This window comes from Drosophila santomea, chromosome 2R, assembly GCF_016746245.2.
Source record: "Drosophila santomea strain STO CAGO 1482 chromosome 2R, Prin_Dsan_1.1, whole genome shotgun sequence".
Taxonomy (NCBI): Eukaryota; Metazoa; Arthropoda; class Insecta; order Diptera; family Drosophilidae; genus Drosophila; species Drosophila santomea.
The window spans coordinates 13,121,037-13,145,567 of record NC_053017.2 but is presented as its reverse complement, the minus strand read 5'-3'; the positions used below and the strand labels follow the sequence as shown (position 1 = coordinate 13,145,567).

General features: G+C 41.7%; 4 protein-coding genes across 4 annotated transcripts; 1 reads left to right on the top strand and 3 right to left on the bottom strand.

Moving 5' to 3' along the window:
• Positions 1-1,421: 1,421 nt before the first annotated feature.
• Positions 1,422-5,166, bottom strand: LOC120445094 (poly(A) polymerase beta). The gene is given in 7 exon segments (XM_039625225.1): positions 1,422-2,369; positions 2,433-2,705; positions 2,768-3,349; positions 3,411-3,607; positions 3,671-4,429; positions 4,496-4,620; positions 4,905-5,166. Coding segments are annotated over 5 exon segments (2,583 nt in total). The 5' UTR covers positions 4,392-4,429; positions 4,496-4,620; positions 4,905-5,166; the 3' UTR covers positions 1,422-1,559.
• Positions 5,167-6,767: 1,601 nt separating this feature from the next.
• LOC120446265 (ubiquitin-associated domain-containing protein 1) lies at positions 6,768-9,125 on the top strand. The gene is made up of 6 exons (XM_039627141.2): positions 6,768-7,262; positions 7,398-7,409; positions 7,476-7,965; positions 8,024-8,359; positions 8,415-8,718; positions 8,782-9,125. The coding sequence occupies exons 1-6, from the start codon at positions 6,865-6,867 to the stop codon at positions 8,928-8,930; spliced, it is 1,689 nt and encodes a 562-aa protein (XP_039483075.1). The 5' UTR covers positions 6,768-6,864; the 3' UTR covers positions 8,931-9,125.
• A 7,980-nt stretch (positions 9,126-17,105) lies between these two features.
• Positions 17,106-17,547, bottom strand: LOC120445719 (uncharacterized protein YBR056W-A). Its single transcript, XM_039626288.1, has one exon. It carries the CDS (start codon positions 17,433-17,435, stop codon positions 17,178-17,180), a length of 258 nt encoding a protein of 85 aa, XP_039482222.1. The 5' UTR covers positions 17,436-17,547; the 3' UTR covers positions 17,106-17,177.
• A 4,227-nt stretch (positions 17,548-21,774) lies between these two features.
• On the bottom strand, positions 21,775-24,186 carry LOC120446615. The gene is made up of 7 exons (XM_039627660.1): positions 23,705-24,186; positions 23,483-23,649; positions 23,015-23,407; positions 22,771-22,947; positions 22,423-22,706; positions 22,215-22,360; positions 21,775-22,158 (listed from the first exon to the last, which is right to left on the bottom strand). The coding sequence occupies exons 1-7, from the start codon at positions 23,976-23,978 to the stop codon at positions 21,857-21,859; spliced, it is 1,743 nt and encodes a 580-aa protein (XP_039483594.1). The 5' UTR covers positions 23,979-24,186; the 3' UTR covers positions 21,775-21,856.
• Between the last annotated feature and the right edge of the window lie 345 nt (positions 24,187-24,531).

Here is a 24,531-nt window from a genome sequence, read left to right as displayed (position 1 = left end):
CTTTCTTTTTTCTGGTTTATTTGGTAAAATTAAATCAATATCTTCATTTCATTTATATGTTTTTTGTTATTACCTTTTTTCAGATATCATTTCTTAGAAAAACGAACATAATTGTTTCAAATTTTCAGCGTTGTACAACTAGAAGAAGAAGAAAACAAATATTGAAAACAAGGTGAAAAATGAAAAAAGAATCTTCTTAGTTTGTAAGTAGTTTTCAAAGCGAATCTTCTCCAGGATCTTGTCCGTCCGCCGCTGTCACACATCCATCATCCATCTTCCTCCTCATCCTCATCCTCCTCCTCTCCACAATTCTCTCTTCTACGCACTCCTCAAACCAGCTGTGGGGAAGTAAAAAAGATGTACAACAATATTATTAAGACAAATGTTAGAGAAATGCTTTCTCTGCCGCTAAAAAATCGCCTAAAGTCATGATGTTTTCTTGTCTTAGCGGCGATTGTTGATCTCCGAATGCCAATTTCGATTTGACGATTGGGCGATGTTGGTTGATTGAACGAATAATGTTTAACACATGTTTGTAGAAGGTGTATGATAGAAACCTGCAGTGGATAGGAAACCGAATTAGATACTTCAGAAAATACTTTCATTAATATAATATTAGTCTCACCGTTTTGTATAAAATATTATGGGCTTCATGTATGTTCAGGCATCAATGCCGAGAAAATCAATAGGAAGATAATAACTATGATAACTAATCCTTAAATGGTATGTTTAATAACTTTTTACACTGCAAAGACATTGTAAGGGTTTAAACATGGTTATTGGTATTTATATATTTGTCATCATAGTTTAAATTGATAAATCTACAAGTGAATACCAAAACAACGGATAAGTTTATGTTTACTTCAAAACCAAATTTCTGTAGAACAATGTTCTTAAGCGATTGGTTAATCAATAAATTGTATTTACAACCAAAGTGGAAACAATAAAATCAAATTCAAAGTAAGAAACCTTTTCAAGCATACCCTCATCATTGGACCTTTCTCTAAATTTCCATTTTAGATGAGTACATGTGTTATTATTTATAACTGCCCCACTACATAAAAAAATATTCTCGGCTTTACTTAAAAAAAAATGTATCTATATTTGCTTGTATTAAAAACCAATACAAATTTAAACCAAGGATTTGTAAATTCAATAAAACGTACAATAGCTAAAGTTATAATATTTAAACTCTCGTTTTTCTAAACCAAATTATAAATAAATAAAGGTATATACTTTCCATTTATTTTTTAAGAAAATCCTTGGATATCGAACCAAGAAATGCATATTTTTCTCATTTTTTGCAGAAACAAATAGCCTAAAAATTTTGACCAAATAAATTTCACTGTAAATAATTTGGAAAATAAAAATACGAAAAATATTCAGTGTTTTTTTCTTTTTTAAAAAGTTTATTTTCATCATCATTTATTGAGCTTAGTCTCGGGCTTGGTAAATTGGATTTTTAAAACTTAAAACATTAAAAGTATGTTTTTGTTAGATTGTTTCCACATTGGCGGAATACTGGTTATAGAATACGTAATAGTAAGTAGATAGGCAACTTAAGAATACAGAAACAGTCTCGTGTCAAAGGAAGTTGGAGAAAATGAATGAGAGTACAAGGACGAGGAAAAACATTTATGCAACTTACAAGAAATTGTCGGTGCCGATGGTGAGGCACCCGCAGCTACTGGAACCGATGTTGCTGGTGTCGCCGACGTTGCTGCTATTCTGACCGCTTTTTGTTGCTGTTGTGTTTGGTTGTTAGGTGTCAAAAGTTGTTGATTGTTGTCCTCGTCATCATCATCAATGTAGTACGTTTTATTGTAGTGGCTGACGCCGCCACTGCCACCGCCGTTGCTGTGGATGCTATGCTGGTTGTAGTTGCTGTGAGCAATGTTGCTGCTGCTGATCGTGGTTGTTGATGTTGCCGTTTGCTGCTTGCGCTTGTGTCCGGTAATGCTTAGAGCAGCCGTTAGACTGGAAGCGGCATGCAGAATCGAGCGTTGGTTGAAGATGCTATTAGAGGCGGCTGCCGCAGCCGCGTTGTTGTTCTTTCGGAACTTCTGATGATGATGATGGTGAGCTGGTGGCTGTGGCGGCGCTGGCGGTGGCTGCTGATGTGGCGGATGCGGATGTAGCGTTGGCGGTTGTCACGAACATGCCACCTCCGTTGTGGTTGTGTTGCTGTTGCCATTGCCATTGTTGCTGGCACTGTTGTGAGGCTGTGATGGTTCCTGCTCCACAACGTCCATCTCGGAGCTGTTCTTGCCAGAGCTCTTAAAGCTTGGCGCACTTAATTGCGCCGTTGTGGGCGTGGTGGGTGTCCCTGCCCCCATATCGCTGGAGGCATTCGAGTTCTCCTCTGTCAGCTAAACATACAAAGATTCGACTTAATGGAAAGTTCTTAATTTATGTCTATTCAAACCACTAACCGATTCGCTGAGTCTCTGTATCTTGGCTCCGCTATCCCGACCGCGATTTCCACTTGATTGCTGCTGGCCTGGGGGCAGTGGATCCTGCGACTGGGCCAGTTCCGTAGAAAGTCGCTTGCGGTTGGCCAATAGCGTGGTATTAAAATTATTGTGACTTTCCATTGACTTGCGCTCACGCTTTAGGAAGTCAGAGTCTAAATAAAGCGACAGCTGCTTCCGCTTCACATGGCGGGCATCAATGGTCATACCTTCCTTAAGCATTTTGATGTTAACCTGCAAAATTAAAAAAGTAATAAGCAACTGAATAGTCATTGAAGTTTATATTTTCTACTTACGCCGTGCATCATCACATGCTCCGTAAAATTCTGTATGCTCTCGGTGAGGTCCACGTTGAGGTTTTCCGATCGCTCAAATTCCAAGCCGATAAACCACATGGAGCAGAAGGGTGCCGATGTCACAGCAGACTGGCTACCCTGCGACTGCTTTAAGTCGTCTTCATTTCCACTGTTGTTTTGCGAGTTGTTGGCACTTTGGCCCTTCTTAAACTCAAAACACTTGGGATTGACATGGGCTAGTGCAATGTGTGGATTTCGCTCCAAGTTGCCAATTAGCAGACGCACCTTTGACTCAACAAGGCCGCACCACTCTAAATGATCGTCAGCCGTCTGCGAGTTGACTAACAATACGATAAAGTGGCGGTATCTGTAGAAAAAGCTAGGCGCCTCAAACAAACGCTCCCACGGAATGCGACCGAGCATGATTTCATCTGTAATATTCATGCCGCGATTGAACTCGGTCAATATGACCTTCTTGGTGGATTCGGACACATTAAATGTGGAATTCTGTTGTGGGTATGCAGGCGTAATAATGGGCATCAGATGATAACGATCCGAGGCATTAACACGCGGATCCCAGACCTAGAAAGAGGAATCATTTATTAGACAACCGGACATTTTTGTTAAGTTTTTTATGACTTACTTGAAATCTTAGATTAACATTGTCAGGGTGCTTGAGCAGCACTGGGTTGGGCCACTTCCAGCGCGAAAAGACCAAGAAAAACTTATGCACCAGTGTGGCAGCTGCAGCGTTTGGATACAGCTGGCAGGTCCTGGCCACCAGCATGGCCCAGGTTACACCGCCGAAATAACCCAATGAATTTGAGTAGATGCCGTGCTCTGAGAGGGAAAATAATAACAATTAGAATTCATTTTATACGAATTTTATATCTTAAAACTTACTCTTTGCCCACAATTTGATGGTGCGCAGTGCCAGGCGGAAATTTTCAATATTGGGCACCAGAGCCAGAATCTCGTCCGTCACACGGCAACCGTTGAGGCTGCGCACCGAACGGTGATCTAAATTCCGCAGTAAGTTATCGTCCCGTAGATCAAAGTCATCGGGAATTTCTTTAAGGGACAGACGGGCAAACAGCAGATCGATTTCGATGCCATCAAAGTTCATCTTGATGACGGGCACAAAGGCCTCTTCCACCGAACGGCACTCGGTAACCTCTGGCTGCTTCTTGAGCACCTCAAAGAAGCTTTGAAAGTAGTCGGTGCGCTCTATATTTCGCGGAGCAACACATAAGGCATCAATATCGGCACCCTTGTGATGGACACCTAATCGATACGATCCGAATGTGTAGATCTTGCCGCCAAGCTTCTCGGCGGCTGACTCTGGCATATTCTTGCTGACAGAGATCTCCTTGACCCACTGCTTGACCAGTGTGTTTAGCTTGGCCAGGATCTCCATGCGGTGGTTCAGCTCGTCCTGGCTCTCAAAGACGTTGTACGGCTCCAGTGAGCCTCGGAGGTCATCAGTGCGCTGGAGATCCTCAGGCCTCGGTTCGGCCAGACTGATAGCCGAGGTCATGCCCAGTTGCTTGGCGGGCGGGCCGCCCGAGGTAGAATTTCCATTGTGCTGATGGTGCTGGCGATGTGTTGGTTCGGAATTCCACATGCTGTCTGTTTGCCTTCGTTTCAGCTTAAAATTATGTCCTGATAATGTGAATTAAATCGGCTATTAGCATATCCTTTAAATATTATTCTAGTTGGTTTACTCACCTATCTAGGCTTAAAATGTATGTGGTATTATAATTAAGTTTGCTCTCCAAGAAGACAAAATGGAATCATATATATGCGACACCTCCTCTTGTGGCTCTGTTTAAGAAACCGCGCTTAATAAAATGCTAGAAAATAAGAAAATAAATTTAGTACACAGTCTAAAGCATAATGTTTATGTTCATTTCAAAGGTTTCTAACATTTTGTTTGGATTGTGATAATCTCATAAAGATGTCAAATTATTAGATTCCTTAAAAATGAGAATAAACGGCACAACATTTTTAAGACTCATGACGATGCTGTTTTTCAAAAGTGAATCACCTAATATTTGAACTAAATATTTGTGAGATACACATTCATCACGTGATAAGAGCTAACTATATACAGCAGTTAATTCAAAATTTAAATTACCCTTTTCTTACTGTGTAGCAACACAGTTGATTGACAATTACAATTTACTTTCGCGCTGAGTAAATGCGAATTGTAATGTGCGATAAGATATTTCAGATAGCGCCGTTATATACAAAAAACATAACAATGAATTTCGCACTGCAGCTGGTCACACTGGTTTACTGGATAGCCTTTCGGGCATATAAACAAATGCGTAAAAGAAATTGGCAAATGGATTCGCAGGAGGAGTGGGTTGCCGTAGTTGTTGCTTGTAGCAGAATAATTATGACAATGACAAACATAAACAAAGAAAGCGAATATTTATGCGGCCGCACCACCCCCCTTCCTAGCAATCATTCCACCCACACAGGTAAACGGTACTCTCACGCACGCACTCACGCACACCCACACACAGGCACGCGCCGCATACATACACATACGAGGGGAAAAGTTTTCTCTGCTTGTTTTTGCTTACCTGCGCTGATTCTTCAGATTCTTGGCCTGTTTTTGTTGTTCCCGTGTCGCCGCTTCAAACAATATCTGAGGAGGGTGTGTGTGTGTGGCGTGTCGTGTTGTTTCTCCGCTGCATTCGTGAGTGGTGCATATGTATGTATGTTTTTTAGAACTTTTGGCAGGAGAGTGTATCCCATTCATGTGTTGTTGTCGCTCCGGCTTTTACTCTTTTTGCACGTTCGTCTTCTTCGCTTTTTGCCGCACTCTTCACATTTCTTTTTTTCGTTTCTTTTGCCGTTCCCGTTCCACCTCCTTCCACTGCTTAACAGAGGCAGAAACTCTCGCGTTTTATGCTACGTGACGCACACGCACACACCGATATACAAATGCCAGTAGTCGAGTTGCCAAAACGCAAACAAAAACACTTTTTGCCCACTTTTGTTTCGTTCCGGGGGCGACGGGGGCACAATGATAACGCGAGGGGATCGACGCGGTGGCGTTTAGTGGGCGGCAAACATATTTTACTAACTTTTTAGCCCCTGCGCGTTCTAGCAATAATTAAAATGTGTGGCAATCGATTGGATGCTTGTGGCAATCGGTATCGTTTCTCGCGGCGCATAGAGATGGGGCAATGGAGGTAGCTAGGGATGGGTGGATTTTCATGCTCTGTGCTTACGCATGCCTATTGTGAATGGGTATTTTATCAGTAAGAACTTTTAAAACCAAGAACCATCGTTGTTATTTAATTCTTATTCAACCAATACCAAGTACTTTGGAATTGCTTTATTTTAATCAGACAAGCAATAAAAGTGCCGACCATCTGCACGAGAACCGCTTAAAGTAAAATTGGCTTAGGGCAATAGGATTTACAATTTGGTATTTTACAGTTAGGTCCTAATCTGACCATCTGCTTATTTGAAATCTGCGACAGATGTCACATTTTTGCACCTTTAGTGTAGGTAAATTTCATACCCAAAGTTTTATACCTGAACTTCGAAAACCCAGTTCAAACTGGTTTCAAGTAAGTAGTTTGGTTTTATATGATGGGCTTAACCAGGTACCAATTTACCACTAAGACATTTATTATCGCTGTTAGTTGAAAGAAATGAACTTTTTCTATTTTAATTTAATATTGGTATTCTTTTACAATAGCAACTGTTAACTAGTAAAGTAACAAAAGAATATATAGGCTATCAATAAGAAATAACATGTAGTTTACTTTACACATATATATGTGGTATATCATGATATATATCACATATACATATGTGATATATCATGATTTATTTACAAACAGCAATTATAAAAATCTTATTGCTTGCTAAAATACCAGTTATAAAAATAAGGGTATTCCGTTGACTCTCGCCATTCTGGCAGCTCCATCAAACAGCTGCTTGTTATCGACTTTACAAAAATAAAAATCGTTCTTTTGCAATATCGCATCGATTCTGTTTACTTGCGAGAAATATGCAGAATAGCCATCGAAAAGTGCCGCAAAATGTAACGAACACTTAGCTGCAGACCCAAGATGATACCCTGGATGCGGGAGAAGTTCAACGAAAAACGGGCCAAGTGGTTGGCGCGTAGCAAGCGAAGCGGAGCTTCTCCAGCGGACGAAAGTCCTCGGAGCAGCAGTCATAGCCACAGCCAACGGACAGATGCCAGCGATGCGGAGAGCATCCTGAGCGGATCCTCGCTGAACGTACACACGGCGGAGTGTGAAACGCAAACGGATGGGGGGATACACGTCTCCAATTCGCGGCCTCCTGTGGGCGGCGGCAGTTGCGTTCTGAGGACACCATCGCCCGCTCGCCGTCGTCGCATTCACCTGGAGTTGCAGCTCCAGCGACGTGATGAACGTGCGGAGCATCAGCAGGCGGTGGCACAGGACTCGCCCACGCCCACGCACCAACAGCAGGCTAATGCGTAAGTAATCAAACCAAACGAATATGCTCAAGCTTTTCCAAGTGCTCACCCCAAATAAATATTTGTCTTTTCGAAATTCTCCGTTGGTTTGTCACTCCCCATCCAACTAAAACAAACTATGCAAAAACTGCGCAGTTTGTTTCTCAGGTTAGTAATGCTTTAGATATCATCTTAATCTTTTTATTAAGCCCGTTCTTCATGAAAACCACTTAGGAAATCGGCCCATACAAATCGCCCAAATAGCTCCACATCTGGTGAGGCGGACGATGCCAGCAAGCCGGGTGAATCCATTCTGGTGCGGGTGATCTGTCCCAGCTCTCGAGTTTTGGTCTTCAAAACGGACGTTAATAAACGCCTCAACGAGCTGAAGAGTGAGGTGATTCTGGAACTGAGCGACGATCCCGACTCCATCCAGCTGTTTGCCCCAGATGTGCGGCATCTTAATCCGCGATACCGTCTCTATCGGGCGGAATACTTTGGCGGAGAGCTTAACGAGGGTGACACGTTGGCCCAGCTAAAAGTTCGCAACAATGAGACTTTTATACTCTCCCCTCGACGCAATACTCTACCGCAGACGGTTTCACGGATTCGTGAGGTTCCTGGCCCCAACGAGCAGCTGGTGGAGAGCGCCACTCGATACGTGCCCATCAATTGCAACCAGCTGCCCACCATCGATATTAATGAAATCTTTCAGCAGTCGAACGTGAGTAAAATTCTTGGCTACTTTCTTGGCTAGACTATAGTCTATATTCTGTTTTCAGATACAATACGATGTGCGAAAGGTGTTGATCTCCTTGGCTCAAGCTTCTGCAGCGGTTATAGGAGCTGGACCTTATGCTCCGCGCCTTATAGCTATGCTAAAACAACGTTTGATCAATCGCCGAAATCAGCAGGCGGATACGCTGCAATGCCTCGTGGATATGGGCTTTAAGCGGGAGCTAGCCGCATTTGCTTTGAAGGCACACAATGGCATTTACTCGACCACGATGGAATGGCTAATACAGAACCAAAATGAAGAGAACCCACAGGAACCACCGGCCATGAACATGCAGCACAGTCTATCTTCCATCTCACCCTCCACGATAGTCACCAATAATGTAAGTAGACATCCAATCATTGCTTCTGACTAAATAACAAACGCTCTCTTTAAAGGAAACCATTGAAAACACTGCTGCCTTGATCGAGATTGTGCGTATCTACAGCCACCGGGATTCACCGCCCAGCGATGAGATTGTAGAATCGCTTACTGAAATGGGTTTCGAGGAGGCGGCAGTGCTTGCGGCGCTGAAGAAAACTGGCAACAACAAGGCCTCTGCGTGCGAATGGTTGTGCGACAATCGCTCGGGCAGCGTCATTGAACTGCGTGAAGGCTTGGCGCCCGATTCGCCCATCCTGAAGGTGATCCTGGAAATGCCACAAGTCCAGATGACCCTAAGCAATCCAAAGACTTTTTTGGGTAGGTCTATCTGATTAAGATAAAAGCAATTTAAGGCAAAACTAACTGTATATACTTCCACAGCATTTCTGGGCATCCTGGAAAACGAACAAGCGATACGCGTGTGGCGTGGCGACAACGACACAACCTCGGTCATCACACATATCCTGCAAAAGTACCATGAGGAGAAGCATGTGCTGGGCATCAATCAGTTCTACACGAACCGCTGGTGAAAGATGCTGCTAAGTGGCTTTACTATGAGATTAACCAAATTATATTTATACATATACATACACAATCACACACCCGAAGTGCATGGCTGTAGCTTGGTCCATTTGGGGGCCCCCAATTATACATTGTGTATGTGCCCGTATGTAAAGAGTATTTTTGTAGCCAAAAACCATGAATATAAACTGCACAAAGCCAAAGATGCAATCGCTTCGCCAAGAGCACGCGGCTGCACTCTACAAACGCTTACCGATCAGTACGAATTGCATTTTATACATACATATATATACATAAATATAAATAGGAACTAGATCTAGTCAGGCCTTCATCCTACAATTGTATTAGGTTAAACAATAATTACTCTATTCATCTAGTTTGCTAGCTCATCTTCAGCCGAATCTCGCACTACGTTTAGAAAATGTCTCATACTGCATCCCACAGAAACATCCCACAACATCAGTTGTAAGCTATCAAACTTGTGGTGATTTCAGTGCGTTGTAATCTAATCCCAGGTTGTTAAACTATCAACTTGAACTCAAAGTATTATTTTGTAAACCAAATATTCAAATTTGCATAGTTTTAACAAAGTGCAAATAAATCAATTAGTTTTTGATACAAAACAAAAACATAAATTTTTGTTTTATTTCCTAGGTTAGGTTGGTACTAAGGTGTAAGTTAATTATTTATATAGTTTGTATAAAGATACATTGCCTAATGCACTATAGTTGGATAATTGACAGTCGTCATCGTCTTATTGTATTTGTTCTTAGCCCAAAAGTTAACAGGTAGTTCCCAAATGGGGAGTTTCTTTGCGTTTATGGAGAATAGATAAGTTGACTACGCATGACTCAAGCTCCTTTGAGTCCACCACGGCGTATGAGTAATATTTACAGCCACTTTTAAGCAAAGTGAATCATCCGTGATAAATTGGTGGATACTCATTCGTAATTTAGAGCACATGTAAAGCTAAACATTTTCTATTACTCGTGCTAGTAATTTGTACAAATGGAATTGCTTTGTTGGCAGAGCAATTTGGATCGTTGCTGAATTATTTTGCTATTGCGCTTTTAATGTAAAATTACAATTAATTTTCCATGCGGCCGCACATTTTTCATTTCATTATTTCAGCTGCAACATGAAAGTAAACAAAAACAGTGAACCAAAACTATTCTATTCAATTGTTGCATTCTTTTTTCCCCATACGATATATGTAATTCATTGTTTTTAGCCTGGATGGGAAAAATAGTTGGATACATTTTAATTTATGTTAAGCGCGTTTATTAAGTGGTTGTTGCAGTGGTTGTGTATCCATGAATAAACTTTTCCTATCTGACGACTTTTAATTAATATTTGCGCGCAATATTTGGATTGTTTAGGATATAAATGTGGGCAAAGTGCAAATTATTTATGGTCAGCTCTTGTTTTTATTAAATGTTTGCGGTTGCTTGTTGCATCTGCAACAAAAGCAAAGCGCAACGGATGCGTACAAAGTATCTGCAAGTTTCGCCTAATGGCCCTTGGCGATTGCCATGCAAATCTATCTCGAAAAATTGATGACGCATGCAGCGGGCGAGGATGGAAATAGACTATAATAAATCATCTGGACCCCTGAAAAGCGGTCTCTGTTAATGCACCGAGAGAAATAATATATATCCCAGAATACAATAAGTACATTATCTTGAAGAAAAAACCGTTTGTAATCATATTTATTTAATATTTTGATTACTAGAATTATAGAAAACTATTTCAAAATCAAACGAATAATAAAGTTAGTAGAGATTTATATTTATTTGTATCTATGACAGCTAAGCAAGTATGTTAAAAAGAAAAAATTGGCATGCAATACCCATGGGCATAAAGTTATACCTTAAAACTCCGATGGAATATATTTGCCCCACTTTTTTCGGGTGCACGTCTGCTGATTGCTCCTAAAAGTGGCCAGGGCAAATGAGTTTTTGATATTATCTTTTATCAAAAGACGAAATGCATTGACAAGGACGACGAGCGATGAACATCGCCCAGCTAATCCTCCCCCGCAGCGAAGTTCTCCCGCCCCCCAGTTGCCTATAAAAAAACATCCAGCTTTTTTTGGAGTTCGAGGGAGTTTCGAGGGTAAAATGTATGTGTGTGTGTGTGTGTTATTGGAGAGTCGTGTGGCTTTGGCAATTTCCGCTGCATATTTGCAGGCGCCGCAAATTTATGAACAGCTTTATATTGGTGATATCACACCACCCACCCTCCATATCATACCACCCAGTAAATGCGAAACAATGCTGAAATCGGATTGGCGTTGGGAATAGGAAAGACATCCTGCCAAATTCCGCAATTTGTATGAAAATGAAAATGTTTTGTCATTTCGCATTCAATGATTTAAAATTCCTGTCGCATGCGTTTTTCGCGAGCATTTCATGTTTATATTTGCCATTAAAGGCGGCAAGCCGAATAACTTCATCGAATGGCCCTCTTAAAAAATTGCATTTAATATGCATTAATGGCACCACGACCAAAGCAGCGGCATTATCCTCATCAGCATCCGAAATCGAAGCTGTATAATGAAATATTAAAATTGGCACAAAACAAAAGACGTGACATTTTGCCTGCGCCGAAGGGCAAAATAAATTGTATTTCATACTTAAATGCAGGAAATTTGTGGTTGATCTGCAGAATATCCTATTTCAACAAATGTTACAAGACAGCTAAATTTAAAAAAAAATCCTATCAATATACATATGTATATAAATTAAAAAAATAAACGAAAGATAAACAATGTCCTTAAAGTACTAAACTTTATGATGCATACACCCCAATCTTTTTAATTTGCCAGTCCCATTTGAAAATATTCTGTTAATGGTTCTTCAGAGAAAGATTTAGTATTCAACAACGCATTCGTCGAGGAAAATCCCTCCCTTATCAAGAAAACCTCAGACCAATTAACCATTTAAAAGCAAATCGAACTCCTTCATTAGCAAACATTGCCCAATTTCGACCCTTGTCGCAAATATTTCATTTATATGCCATAAATACTTGTATGAAACTTTCAACGCGACATGAAAATTAAACGAAATGGCCCATTCCCACATCCACATCCCATATCCTATATCCTGTATGTCCTATATGTCCTGGGATTGTTTGTCTTTACGGGTAGCAAATAAAAATTCTGCTTTAACGCATGAAATCACACAAAGATACTAAAAATTTGAACATGCAAGTTTATGTTGGGCAAACGGCATGGAGTCTGCGGCAAGGATAAAATGTCCTCCAAATGGGTGGGAGTGGGTGGTTGCGGGTTGCGGGACGCACATAGAGCACAGACATACACACACACACATGAATACCAAACAGCAACAATAGTAAACAAAGCGCCGCAGTTTATGACGCAGTAGGCCAAAGTCCCCCGGCCTCATAAATATAAAAATTAGTTGCCGGTCAGTTAGCAAGTGGGTGGTGGGTGGTCCGTTTCGCTTCGGTCTCGACTGGAAGGCCACGCTGGCCGCCCACAATTAATTAATTAGTTCAGTTGACAAAAATTGCGGTGTTGCCCGGTGGGCGGAGGTCGACGGGTTGCGACGGGCTTGGGGGGCGTGGCAGGGTCCTGCGGCTGGCCCGGCATGTGTCTGTGATTGGACTGGCTTACCCAGGAGCTGTTATGCGTGAGTGTGTGTGGGCGAGTGGCCAAATGGACGGCACTCTAATTATGTTCATGCGCAACTCGAATTGTCAAAGGACATACAGGGATTTCTGAATAGGGGAATTTCGAAAGAGTCGGTAGCTCTTACTGTCACAAAATTACTAGACTTACACTGTTGGAAACATTAAACAAAAACTAAATGTAATACAATTTTGTTTTAGAGAAAGTGTTGAAAACTATGCTATAAAAAAATGTATTCTGAAAATACTGCTATTTATTATCCCGCTTATGGTTTCTAATTCACGAACTTCCTCTGCATAAACCCTCCGCTTAAGCCGGTGTGTGTTAGCCTCATATTTATGCACATGTGTGAGTGTAACTGCTTTGGGGCCCTCGTCCTTTGTGGGTGTCATTTCAGTTTCAAGGGTCGTGGGCAGTCGGGGGTCAACTGTTTTCATAAGCGTAGCAAATATTTTCACAAGGCCAATTAGTGGGCAGCCCCCAGTTGACCGCAGCTGCTGAGAGTTTTCCCGCCCACTTATCCTCTGCAGCAGCACCCAAGTCATTTTCCTCTTCTTCCGCTTCCGCACGGCACAGTTATAAAATTAATAAAAAGCACCCAAACTTTCCAGATTCTTTCCATCCTTTTTTGGCAAGTTCCTAAAAACTATACCGCCGTCCCGCTTTCACCTAAACCAGCTGATCACATTCCGGTTTTTGTCAACGACTTTTCCGTGTGACGCAATATACTTGCGAGCACACAAAGTGGAAAAGTGAAAAAGGCAAAAGCAGTAAAGTTTTCAATTGTTTCTTTCGCACTCTATGCAATAGTTTCCTCTGGCATCTTCTTCATTTTTTTCAGTTTTTTTTTAGTTTTCACGGAAAGTTTTTTAACTGGCGCTGACTTTAAGTGCAATTCAGTGCCGAGGACAAGAAAACCTCAAAAAAAAAAGATAAATAAAAAAAAGAACGTTGGAAAATGCTAAAAACTTTTTCCCACTTGCCGCTGACTTTTCCACTGTGTTCTATTCTGTTTTGCGGCTGCCACATTCGTTTTGTTTTCGCCAGTTTAAAAACGCATTGCCAAATGTGTCACACAGAAGTTATTGTTCGTGTTGTGCTTTTCCGTTGCTCCTTTTGCTCCTTTACCGTTATTTCGCCTGACACAATGCGAGTGCCGTTATTTCAGAGCGCTTGGAGTGCGAGAGAGCGAGGTAGAGCGGGGGAGCATGCGGTTGCTTTGTCTCCGGCATTGCACATTTTGCACTTGACGCGATGCAAAACGAACGAGAGCGAGCGAGAGGGCTGGCAGTCAGGAGTCGAACGGTACTTGGCGGGTCAGTGTGCCCAGCTAACCCACACACACCCACTCACCATTGCCATACGGCACAAAGGGAACCAGGGAAACAAACAGCTAAAATGCAACTGGGTTGAGTGTCTTAATGCGTGGCTAAATGCCGACATTCAGCAGCTTTCCATTTTACAAAGTATTCATTTTAGATGAAATGGTTCTTCGGTTCGGCTTTTGGCACCAGCTGTGAAAGGTGCACCCTCTGACCTTCTATGTGCACTTTGCAAATGGTACAGTGGCTTCTTTTGTTGACAATATATCATAGCCGGCTCCCAAATCACCCAGCCATGACCTTTTGTTTTAATAAACATTTGGTTATATATTCAGAAAACTGGGTGGTGAGTTCGCAGATACATTCTCTAATTGAGTTCTCTATTTATGTTTTGATGGGATACTTATTTACAAAATGATGATGGTAAATAAAATCTTCCATTAAGGCGCCTAAAATTATGCAATAAAAGTACAGTCTTCTAAGTTTGATTCTATTTAAATATAAGACCGCATTGAAGTATCTAAAAACTAATATTTTTAAAAAACAATATGATGTAGAAAGTCTTCTCTTAATTCTAGTGCATAAATGCTCGTTATCAACGCGTTCGTTTTGATAATCTACTTAAGTATGTTGAGTAATTAAGAGGTCTAATGAAGAACCATATGTGTGAGTCGCTGTCGAAACCGTTAATCCTCCGTATAACAAGTGCTAGCGCCCTTCACTTGCAGGTTGTTTTTAAAGGGCAGCTTAGCGGAAATCAGTTACCCAATTCCTAGGCTTCTTAAGCCGATCTGACGCTTAGAAGACGGGCTCCCACAGAGCCATCGATACGGGATCCCATGACGGATTAATTTTTAATGAGCCAGTTAGGCAAAAATTAATGAGGCAGAGGGCAACAAAACGCCCACTCCTCTGCCCCCCTCTGCGGTCTCACGTGCCTCCCCAATAAATCATCATTGCCAAAAGCCAACGGCAACAAGAGCACACAATGAAATACAATTGCAATTTGCCGTGTCCAGCCTCCGTGCCCTAAATCCTGACAAATGAGCGAAATTTCATAGCTCAAAGGATATTAACGTGTATTAGCGCGAAACGAAGGCGAATGCATTAAGTCAACTAACTGTGGTAAATAGAGGGGAATCAACTAGATGGCGATCCTTCGAGGGCACGTTGCATGCAGCATCAAATTTGCTGCTTCATTTATAAGGATTACCGCCCCGAAGCAGTAAAAACTCATAGCAAAATTACTTGCAAGAAATGCAACAAGCTCAACTATAAGTACAACATATACAATACCAACCCCCATTTTTGTTTGGCCAGGAAACTGGCCAGGCGACGTGGGTGGATGTAATTCCAGTTGGGTGGGTGACTTGGTGACTGGGTTGATACTCATTGCCCAGCAAACACGAATTATGCATTAGTTGGCCAGTTGTACGCTATGATTACTATGCTTCTTTGCAACACCACATCTCGAGGGTTGACTCTAAGAGGCTTCGAAAAGTCGGCCAAATATATATGCAATCGGTTGGGGGTAATCAATCAAAATAGTTTCTATGCAAGCTGTAAGTGCATGACTTCATTAAAAAACGTTGAATATATTACTATAAATATGTTCAAAGAAAATAAAGGAACTTCCCTTCAACGGTTTATACTTTAAAATACATTAAATCTATTAACAAGATATTACAAGTTGGTATCGTGGGCACAATAAATCTTTGACATTTTTCCAAATTTATTCTCCGAATTCTTTGGCAGGGTATGTTAAGCATCAAGCCCATTTGAACAGCTTTCTTTGTTATCTCAACCATGTAAGTTTATAAAGAGTTCATATCAGACAGGTGACTCAGCCGTTTCCCGAGGGAAACATTTCCGAAAAGCCATCTTTCCAGACACCAAATTGCTTTTACTAGCTGCAGCTATTTTTTGAACCATTTAGCAATATGCGAGGTGAATGTGAGCCGTAACTCCATTTTCAGGATACCAAAAGTAGCTGTTTGTCAGGTGCTTTTCGGTTTTCCCATTTGCGGCGGAGCCATTAAAGTCAGCCATGATGTCAAAAAACACGACGATGCTGCTGCCAAGTTATTATAATTAAAGTCGAGTCGAGTCACAAATGACTGGAGGAGTTTCGCTTTCTTCGCATCGGCCTTATTGTTTCCTTTCTGGAGTTCTGTGTGATGTTATTTGAAAATTCGTTGTCGTCGGTTCCTTGCTGTTTGTTGTCGTCGTTTGTCGTTTGCTGTTTTGCTGTTTGTTGTTTACTGTGCCAAGACAGCCACAAGAACAACAGAGTGTTGGAAACCAGAACAACTCAACAGCTTGGCTTACAACGGAAACGGCAATGGCAATGGCAACGGCAACGGCAACAAGCAACATCGGCAGCAACTGCGTGCTATATGCCTTTTTAACTTGATTTAATGAGTGCAGGGAAAGACATCAACAAGAAAAATGAAATAACTGTCATTGAAGACATGAAAAAGGGAGCCACGGTGGGGCATAGACCATGTTGCCCCAAGTTCTGATGAGTTGCGAGCTGATGGAGTACGAGGCTGCGCTACTTAACTGCCATGCGTTGGAAGGGTCCGTCCTTTTCTGGTTAACGTCTCCTGTCTCCGGAGTCCTGGGTGTGGCATGGCGCAATTATGCAGCAAATTAACGCTTTATATTTATTAAAAGGAAAACCCAAGAAAATGGGCCTGGGCGTGTCCCGCTGAAGAGGGGGATGAATGTGTCCACACGTAGACACTGAATTTACTTTGACAGCTGGCAACAAACAGTGTGGTGAGCATTGATTCTACTGAAAAAGAAACCTCGTTTGCTAAAAGCCAATCTTGTTGAAGATGAAGGAAATTGAAATCTATGCTAATTGATATTTATGTTTGAGGGTGGACTTTTACTGTACACTTTTAAGAAAACATTTCACAAACCATTTAAGCAGAAAAGCCGCTACAAGGTCGGTAGTTGGTAAACTCAAAGGGCTGTTATCAGCAGACAATGGATTCGATGATGTTTATGATTTATCGCCTATCTACATGATATCAAAAGTGATATCAAGTGTAAAACCGAAAGCGCACATTTTCCGTTTGTAAGATACATATATACAATATCTTATTCAGCACTAAAAACCACTTTTTGAAGCTTTCCATTAATGATATGCTTTTAAAACCGCTTTGAATGCAAACATTGAGTCATCACTGCGATTAGTCATCCTTAGTTTCAGTCTATATTTTTAGCGTTTAGTTTACATAGTTCTTATAGCAATCACTTGACAACAGCACATTCTACATGATGGCACACAGGCCACACTCCTCCATGACACAACAGGCTCCCAGCAGCATGCAGCATTCGGCGTCACTGGGTCCTGGCGGAGGTCCTGGCTGATTGTAGCTGGGCTGCTCCACCACCACCACAGGCTGGTTGTAAACGGGCGAGGGCATTATCACCTCCACGGGGGGCGGCGGTCCAATCACATTCACCACCTCCACGGGCGGCTGATAGTATGGATCGATCACGTCCACCTGGTAGCCTGCGTTGTACATTCTGCTTCCTTTACTATTTTTTTTTTACTAATTTAATGACGGAAACTCCTAGTTGGTAACTAGTAACTGGCCTAAACTGCTCGACTAAGTGAACGCCGTTCGGTAACGCGCCTTTAACTGAAACATCGAACGTAAATGGTTGGCGGTTTGGTGGAAATATCTTACTCATTCATATCTAAAGCCGGTAGGCATTTGATGAATGCCCTGCCCTGATTACGAATTTGTGTACACGCAAATAACATAGAAAAAGCACAGGTACAGTGGGACATATTTGAATATATTATAGAAAATCACACCCAATTCTTCAAAAATCAACGCTGAGAAGAATATTCCAAATATTATATTGAGATACCACATTAATATTTGCCAAAGGTATACTATTTATTGTACGGATTCTAAATTCTAGATTTTAAAAAGCCGGCTAAATGATTTACCCCACTTGTTGTTTTCCAACTTTGGCACCAGTCGCTTTCAAAAAAGCAGTACTGGTATTTCCTTTTTTATTCAGTTTACATGTTGACCAAGTATTTCCAGTATCTCAAGTATTTTAGATCTAACTTGGAAAAACAGGTTAGAAATGTTTAGTTTTCCTACTCTGTTTCATAAACTGACATTTTTGTACCCTGTTCACAATGATATCAATACGACGCTTTTCCGTTTCAATTATCACATTGCGTATGAGTAATAAGGTTTGCGCTTTAGATAAAGTAGCATTGCGAGTCAGAATTTATGTTAAATGAGTAGACTACAAAATTTGGAAAAAGCACTCGCATTCGTTGTCGGACTTCCGCCCAAATAATGTCCCACTTTTGGGTACCCTCGTCAAAATATTTGGGGCAAGAACTCCGACGCTGCGGTTGCAATTCAAGAGCCAAGAGTCATAAAATCCTTTATCAAATGAGAGCAGCATGGGCCGGGAACCGGAGTTGGCAGCACTCTTGACACATTTTCCGCTTTTATTGGCAAATTGAGAAACATATAAATAATAACTCGGAATGTGAACTAACTTTGAAATGATGTGGTGAGCATTACCAGCAGCCAAAAGGATTGTCCCCCTGCTCGGGCGTCGTAAAACTACAAATTGTTGTGGCACGTTATTAAATTTGGCCTTTTATTATATTGTGGTACTTTGGCACTGCGATTTATGTAAGACAATATGTTGCCAAGCGTTTTCCCTCCGCCAAAGAAAAACCATGGATAAATGGAAACCAGAGTGTGAAGCCGTACACAGCGTTATTTATAACGAATCGTAAAATTTTATTGCACGAAAAAACTGTGTGTGATTTGTTTGTGGCCGCCATAGACATAGAAAGTTAATTTAACGTAACGAATTAGGGGATCTGAGGTCCTTTGCTTGTGGGTGTGTTTTGGCTCCTTCGTCCTTTCACATGATGGTGCAGCAGCAACAGCATTCGCCACACTGGCAGCAACAGGGGCAGCAAGGACAACAGCAACAGCTGTTATCCTTGGGCGGAGGCGGTGGCGGAGGAGGTTGCACGATCACCGTGGTCGAGGGTTGGGGTGGCACTTGCACCACCTCCACAACGCGAGTTCTATGGTCCATTGCGATTGGATGTAATCCGGTAGTTTTCAATTATAAACTGGGCTTGTTGCACCGCACACGTTTTGTTTGGCACTGGTCATATTGCTGGGATTGTGTTGTTATAGCCACGCTCTAGACAATCTCTGCTATGGGTCTTATCTATAGATAAAGGCAACTGGAACTCTTATCATTTGTGTAAAGAACCCATAGGTTCGTTGGGGTTTCACCTTGGTTGTCCAAACAGCTTTATGATGGGCAACTGCAAAATCGATTGGTTGTTTATTACATGATTTTATTTTTGAATAGAGCGTTTTTCTTCAAGTGAAGATAGACCCTTCTTGTAGCTTACCAGTTATGGAAAATCTGATAAAAATACTGATAATTGTTATCTGGTTTGCTTTATACGGTATTATCTGGTGTTTATTTTTTGTGCAATCCAACTACGTCATTAGCTAATATAGTAGGTATAATAGGTAGTATTGCACCCTTACTTTGAATGTGTTGATTGTAATTTAAAAAAAAAAAAAGTTTTCATACAAATTTTGTAAATTTATATATTTTTAGATTTTTGTTTTAATTGAAGTCAAATTTGCACTTTAATTAAACTCAAGCTCGGCATTTCCACTCCCCTCTGAGTTTATCAATTGAATGACTCACATTACACAAACTATCGGGGGGAAACTTGAAACACCCTAATGTCGCATAATGCCAAATGGGGCAGCTAATTATATATGCCACCTTATCTGAGCACTCAAAACTATATCCGACGACGCATTCTGCATTCAAAACCAACCATTCGAGTGGCCCCATCAGCATCAGCGACCACATCAATTTCGGGCGAATAGTTCCTCGTTGCTATCAAATAGCGGGGATCTCAATTAAAATTTTCACCCAACACCGCATGTATGTGAGGTGGTTGCTCTTGGAGGGGGGCGTTACCTTGCTGAAATTAATAAAAATATATATTTTTGAGCGCCCTTCGTGCAATGGCGATGATAATTAGTGTACGTGATTCTATTTACTTCGACTGGGCTCCCCAAACCCACGATGGATCCCCGTAGCATCCACGCTTGGAAAAGGGGTTCGTTGTTGGGCGGTTGGTTTGAGGGTGGGAGGGTCCTTTAAGCCAAGGGAATGTCCCTGTGTGCTTGGTGCTTGGAGGGTGTAATATGATATGCGCGTAAAAAATATAGTACGTGTGTGCGTGACAATGGTAACAACGTGCGGCAGATCCCTAAAAAAAGGAACGGAGAGGGGAACATCGAGTGCCGGGTGCCAAAAATGAAACTACGCCTGCTCGGAATTTTAAAATAAGCAAATGAGTTTTAGCTTGATGAAAGCAAGCAACAACAATAAGCAACACAGCACCCCATAAATATTTATAAACTTTCCCCTGTCATATAAATACAGGGTCATTAGTTGGCTTGCACACCTTTCCCAAGAGGTTCCACTCCTCGAGGATAATAAAAACGAACTAGGCGGTAATTTAAATTCCTCCACTAATAGAGTCGTTACTTTCCTACGACTGCGAGCACATAACTAAAGGGTTAATGGGGTTCACGCTGATTTATTATTGGGTGGGAGTTTTAAAACCAGAAATGGCTAAGTGGGAGTTCAGTTGTTTAAGCCAATATAAAGCAACAGTTAGGAACTGCAGTAAAAAGGCGAAGAATCCATTAAAAATTTTACAAATCAGTCAAATATGTTTCCTTATTACAGGGTAGGGCTTAATAAAGTAAAATGTATTAAATTTATACAAATTTTTAATCTACTAGTTTCAAGAAAATGGAACGTAAGGCCTTTGGTTTGTACATAAAGTATACGCAGTGTTATCTCAGTGCAGCAATGGTAGGTTGAACTTTGGTCAAAACCAAGCCTATATGCACTGTTTCTGTATAGCCACATATAATATATACACTAACGTATAGAAATGATAAAGCAAAATGGCGAAAAGTGGCAGTAAAAAATAAAATGCGCTGCCGCAAAAGTGCCATTTGTGGCATAAACACATGCGCGCCAAAAACTTTGATAAGACAAAAGCCGAGCCGAGGCTACCGAACCGTGTAGGCAATAGGTGGCAGGTGGGCTGGTGGGCGGTTGGGTGGTTGGTAAAAAACGTGGCAAGCGGCAGGATGAAGGCCAAAAACTTTGCCAAGTGCGACGGCGGCAGCGGGAAAAGCCAGAGTGGAAATGTCCCAAGAATGAACTTCGTCGTTGGATCCTGCGACCGCAGTGTGCCACTAAATGCTGCCACTAAATGTGTGCCAAGTATTATTGCAGGTGCCACCAGGTTCCTATCTGCACACATACACATACACACACACACACACACACATACACGCTTTCTGCCGAAATTGCCCAAGGAGCAAAAGGAGCTGCTTCTTGAGGTGTTCGCCGCGCCACCAGGACTGGCATAAAATTAGCACAATAAAAACACATAAATGCGGCACAAAAACATGAAAATCCACTTGTTATAATTTAATCGAGTTGATAGAATTTTTACGACTCCTTTCGCCAGGTATATGTGTATGTGTGTGTGTGTGTGCCAAAGTTAGTGTGTGTGTGTGCTTTCATTCGGAGCCTTTGCTTAAAATGTGGGACAAAGTAAAAGTTTTAATCACACGTCGCCATTTTATTGCTGGTCATGAAGATAGCAAATGCATTACGAACATTACGTGGGCTAAACTTTAGTTTAAATAGAAATGTTAATTTACGAAATCACTTACGTTTTACGATCACGTTTACTTACACTCTTTAAATATACAATTTTAATTTAGTAACAAGTTTAATCGAAAATTGTGTTAATTGTCATTTATTTTTTTTGTCTAACTGTAAAATAGTACAACAAATGGAAAATAATGAAGTATACCATATAATGTCAACCTTCTCGGGATTCGATATCCTGGGCGCTGACCAGCGAGTGGGTGGCCACAGATTCGGACTTGCTCACCCGTCGAGCCTGCATTAGGGTGGCCCGCTTATTAATCGAATCCTCCGTATTGCAGGCCATGCAGTTCTCTATGAAGAGAACCAATTCTGGAGCATTCAGAAATGTGGCGATGGGCAGGGCATCTTCGAGGGCCTCCTTGGTCTGCTCCAGCTTGTGCAGAATGGCATTGGCCTTGACTATCTGAACCACACTGAGGAACTTCCACAGATTGCTATTGCAGTTCTTGCTCTCTGAAAAAAATATATAACCATATTAAATGGTTACTTGTTTACTTTACAAAAATTACCTTTAATTGCTTTGCGTGCATTAAAAGTGCACTCAGAATGACGTCCTTGGTCCAAATAAGACTGCGAAATCTGGTGCAACAAATAGCACTTCTCGATTGAGTACTTGGCAAAGACCATTCGATGTTCCAGGCGCGCAGTTAGCCTCCTGAAATATAAAACACATTAAAGAAGTTCTTATTATTCCGACTTTAAGGATTTCTCTTGTACTTGGCTCTATTAGTGGCTGGATCGTTGCCCTCCGGCTCTGGTGCTCGATCTCCGAATGTCACAGGAACAAAATCCTTGACCCTTTCCACTGGCAGACGGAGCAGCCTAAGTATGGCATTGCTGCCATGTGGCGTGAATCCTTTGGGCACTCGAAGCTGCTCAGCCAAAGTCAATGCCATGGTGTTGTACACCTCGTTAAGGAACTCGAATTTCCAGCACATCACACGTGCCGTTTTCAGGACCACATATGTGCCCATCAGTTCCTCCACGAATTTCGCCAATTGCTATGAATAAATTGGGTTGTTTATTACTATCTATAATTAATAGATCAATTTTTTAAGCACTCACCTGAACCTTCTTGGCCTTGCGCAGTGCCCTAATCTCCTTCAGAGCCTGGTTCATGTTACGATGTGTCTGATATTGTACGCGGAACAGGTAGGCCTCGCGGTATTTGTCCGACATGGCTTTATTGCCGTATTTCAGGTAATTGACCAGGTAAAGTGGCGAACGGGACTGCAGCATTTTCTGCAAACAGCGAGAAAAAACCCAGCTTAGGACCAATGACTAATATTACCACTTATATCCAACTTACCATAAACTTGCGAACGATCTCGTATTGCTTGGTGGAAAGCAGCTGCAGGAAGTAGGAGGACTCCCTGCACTGGGGCAACAAAAGGGTTCGGTTCTTGCACAGCATCTTCATGAAGAGCACATCGATCCAGGAGTCGTTTATGTAACTCTGATGGAAGATGTTAAAGGCGCGCTTCCGGCGCGCAATCTCCATGGGCGAGAGCATCTCCTCCGGCACCTCCGGAATACTCTGCACATCGCACTTGCCCTGCTCCTTCAGTATCTTCCACAAGGGTCGATTGTCGACCCTTTCCCGCTCCTTGATCAAATCGTGCACAATGCTGACGGTCTTTAGATTCTTTGTGAAGAAAGCCGACATGGCCTCACCAGTCACATCTTTGATCACGCCATCCACCTATGTGAATGAATAAGGCATATTTATTAAATAAATCTATTAAATATACATAGTATCTATGATATAGCAACATACCACCAACTGGCGCTGCTCGAAGCTCTTTCTTTTATTACCAATAAAGACTCTCATATTGTTGTGCATCTCAGCCTTGCTGTTTTCGAACTGGTTCAGTTCGTAGAGTACATCGCAAATATCCAGATTGATTATGGCCTTCTCCTCGCCATCCACACTGCGTGCCAGCTCTGTAAAATTATAAAAAACATTCCAATAGTCTTTGGAAATCCTAGATATACTCACTGGCAGCTGCCCGGCTGTCGTCCAGAGCGCCCAGCATCTGGGCAGCCTTCCTCTTGCTCTGGCATCGTTTGTAGAGGGTCATGTGATCCGTGGGCTCCAGGGCGAGTGCCTTGTTCAGATAGTGCAAAGCGAAGTTCTCCCGCCGGCGACGGGAGTAGTAGGTTCCCCAATCCCGGTAGATGTCGTGGAGCACCTCGTCCGACCAGTCGATCTTCATCCATGGTGGTAAGGCTCCTTCCAAACCTGCCTTTGGCATCTCCACAATCGACGTCATTGTGGCTTCTTTTACTCGGTAGTTTTACTATATATCTCTATGCCAAAATTCACTTGGGTAGCGTTCTCACGCTTTTGAAGTGAGAAGTGTGTACAACTTGTGGTAAAGTTTTAATAAAAGTCGGATGGTAAGTTTACTATAAATTTAATAAAGCTTAAAACACATGTGGGGTGAAAGGAATGTAATCTGTTTGTATGATAGGTGGTGAATAAGATCAATATTTTAAGAGAAAGTAAATTCGTAGTTCCCTATGATTTACTAAAAACTAAGTATGAGAACATATTAGGTTCTCTTTAAACTATTTTGGCTGTTAGTCCTCTTTTCTCCTCTATTACCTGAAAAGTATTGAATGATTTGTTTTCCTATTTTGATCAAAGTTTTCATTTATTCACAACTGTTTGTGTTCCGAGGCACAACTAATGCTGGTTCCCGCCCATATTATTAGTGTGGGCCTTCGTGTGTGTCAAATGGAAGTGGCAAGTGAGGGGGCGTCTCCGTTTCCTCTTCAACTTCGAATTCTGTCACACTTCTAATAAGCGCTTAAAAGCCACGC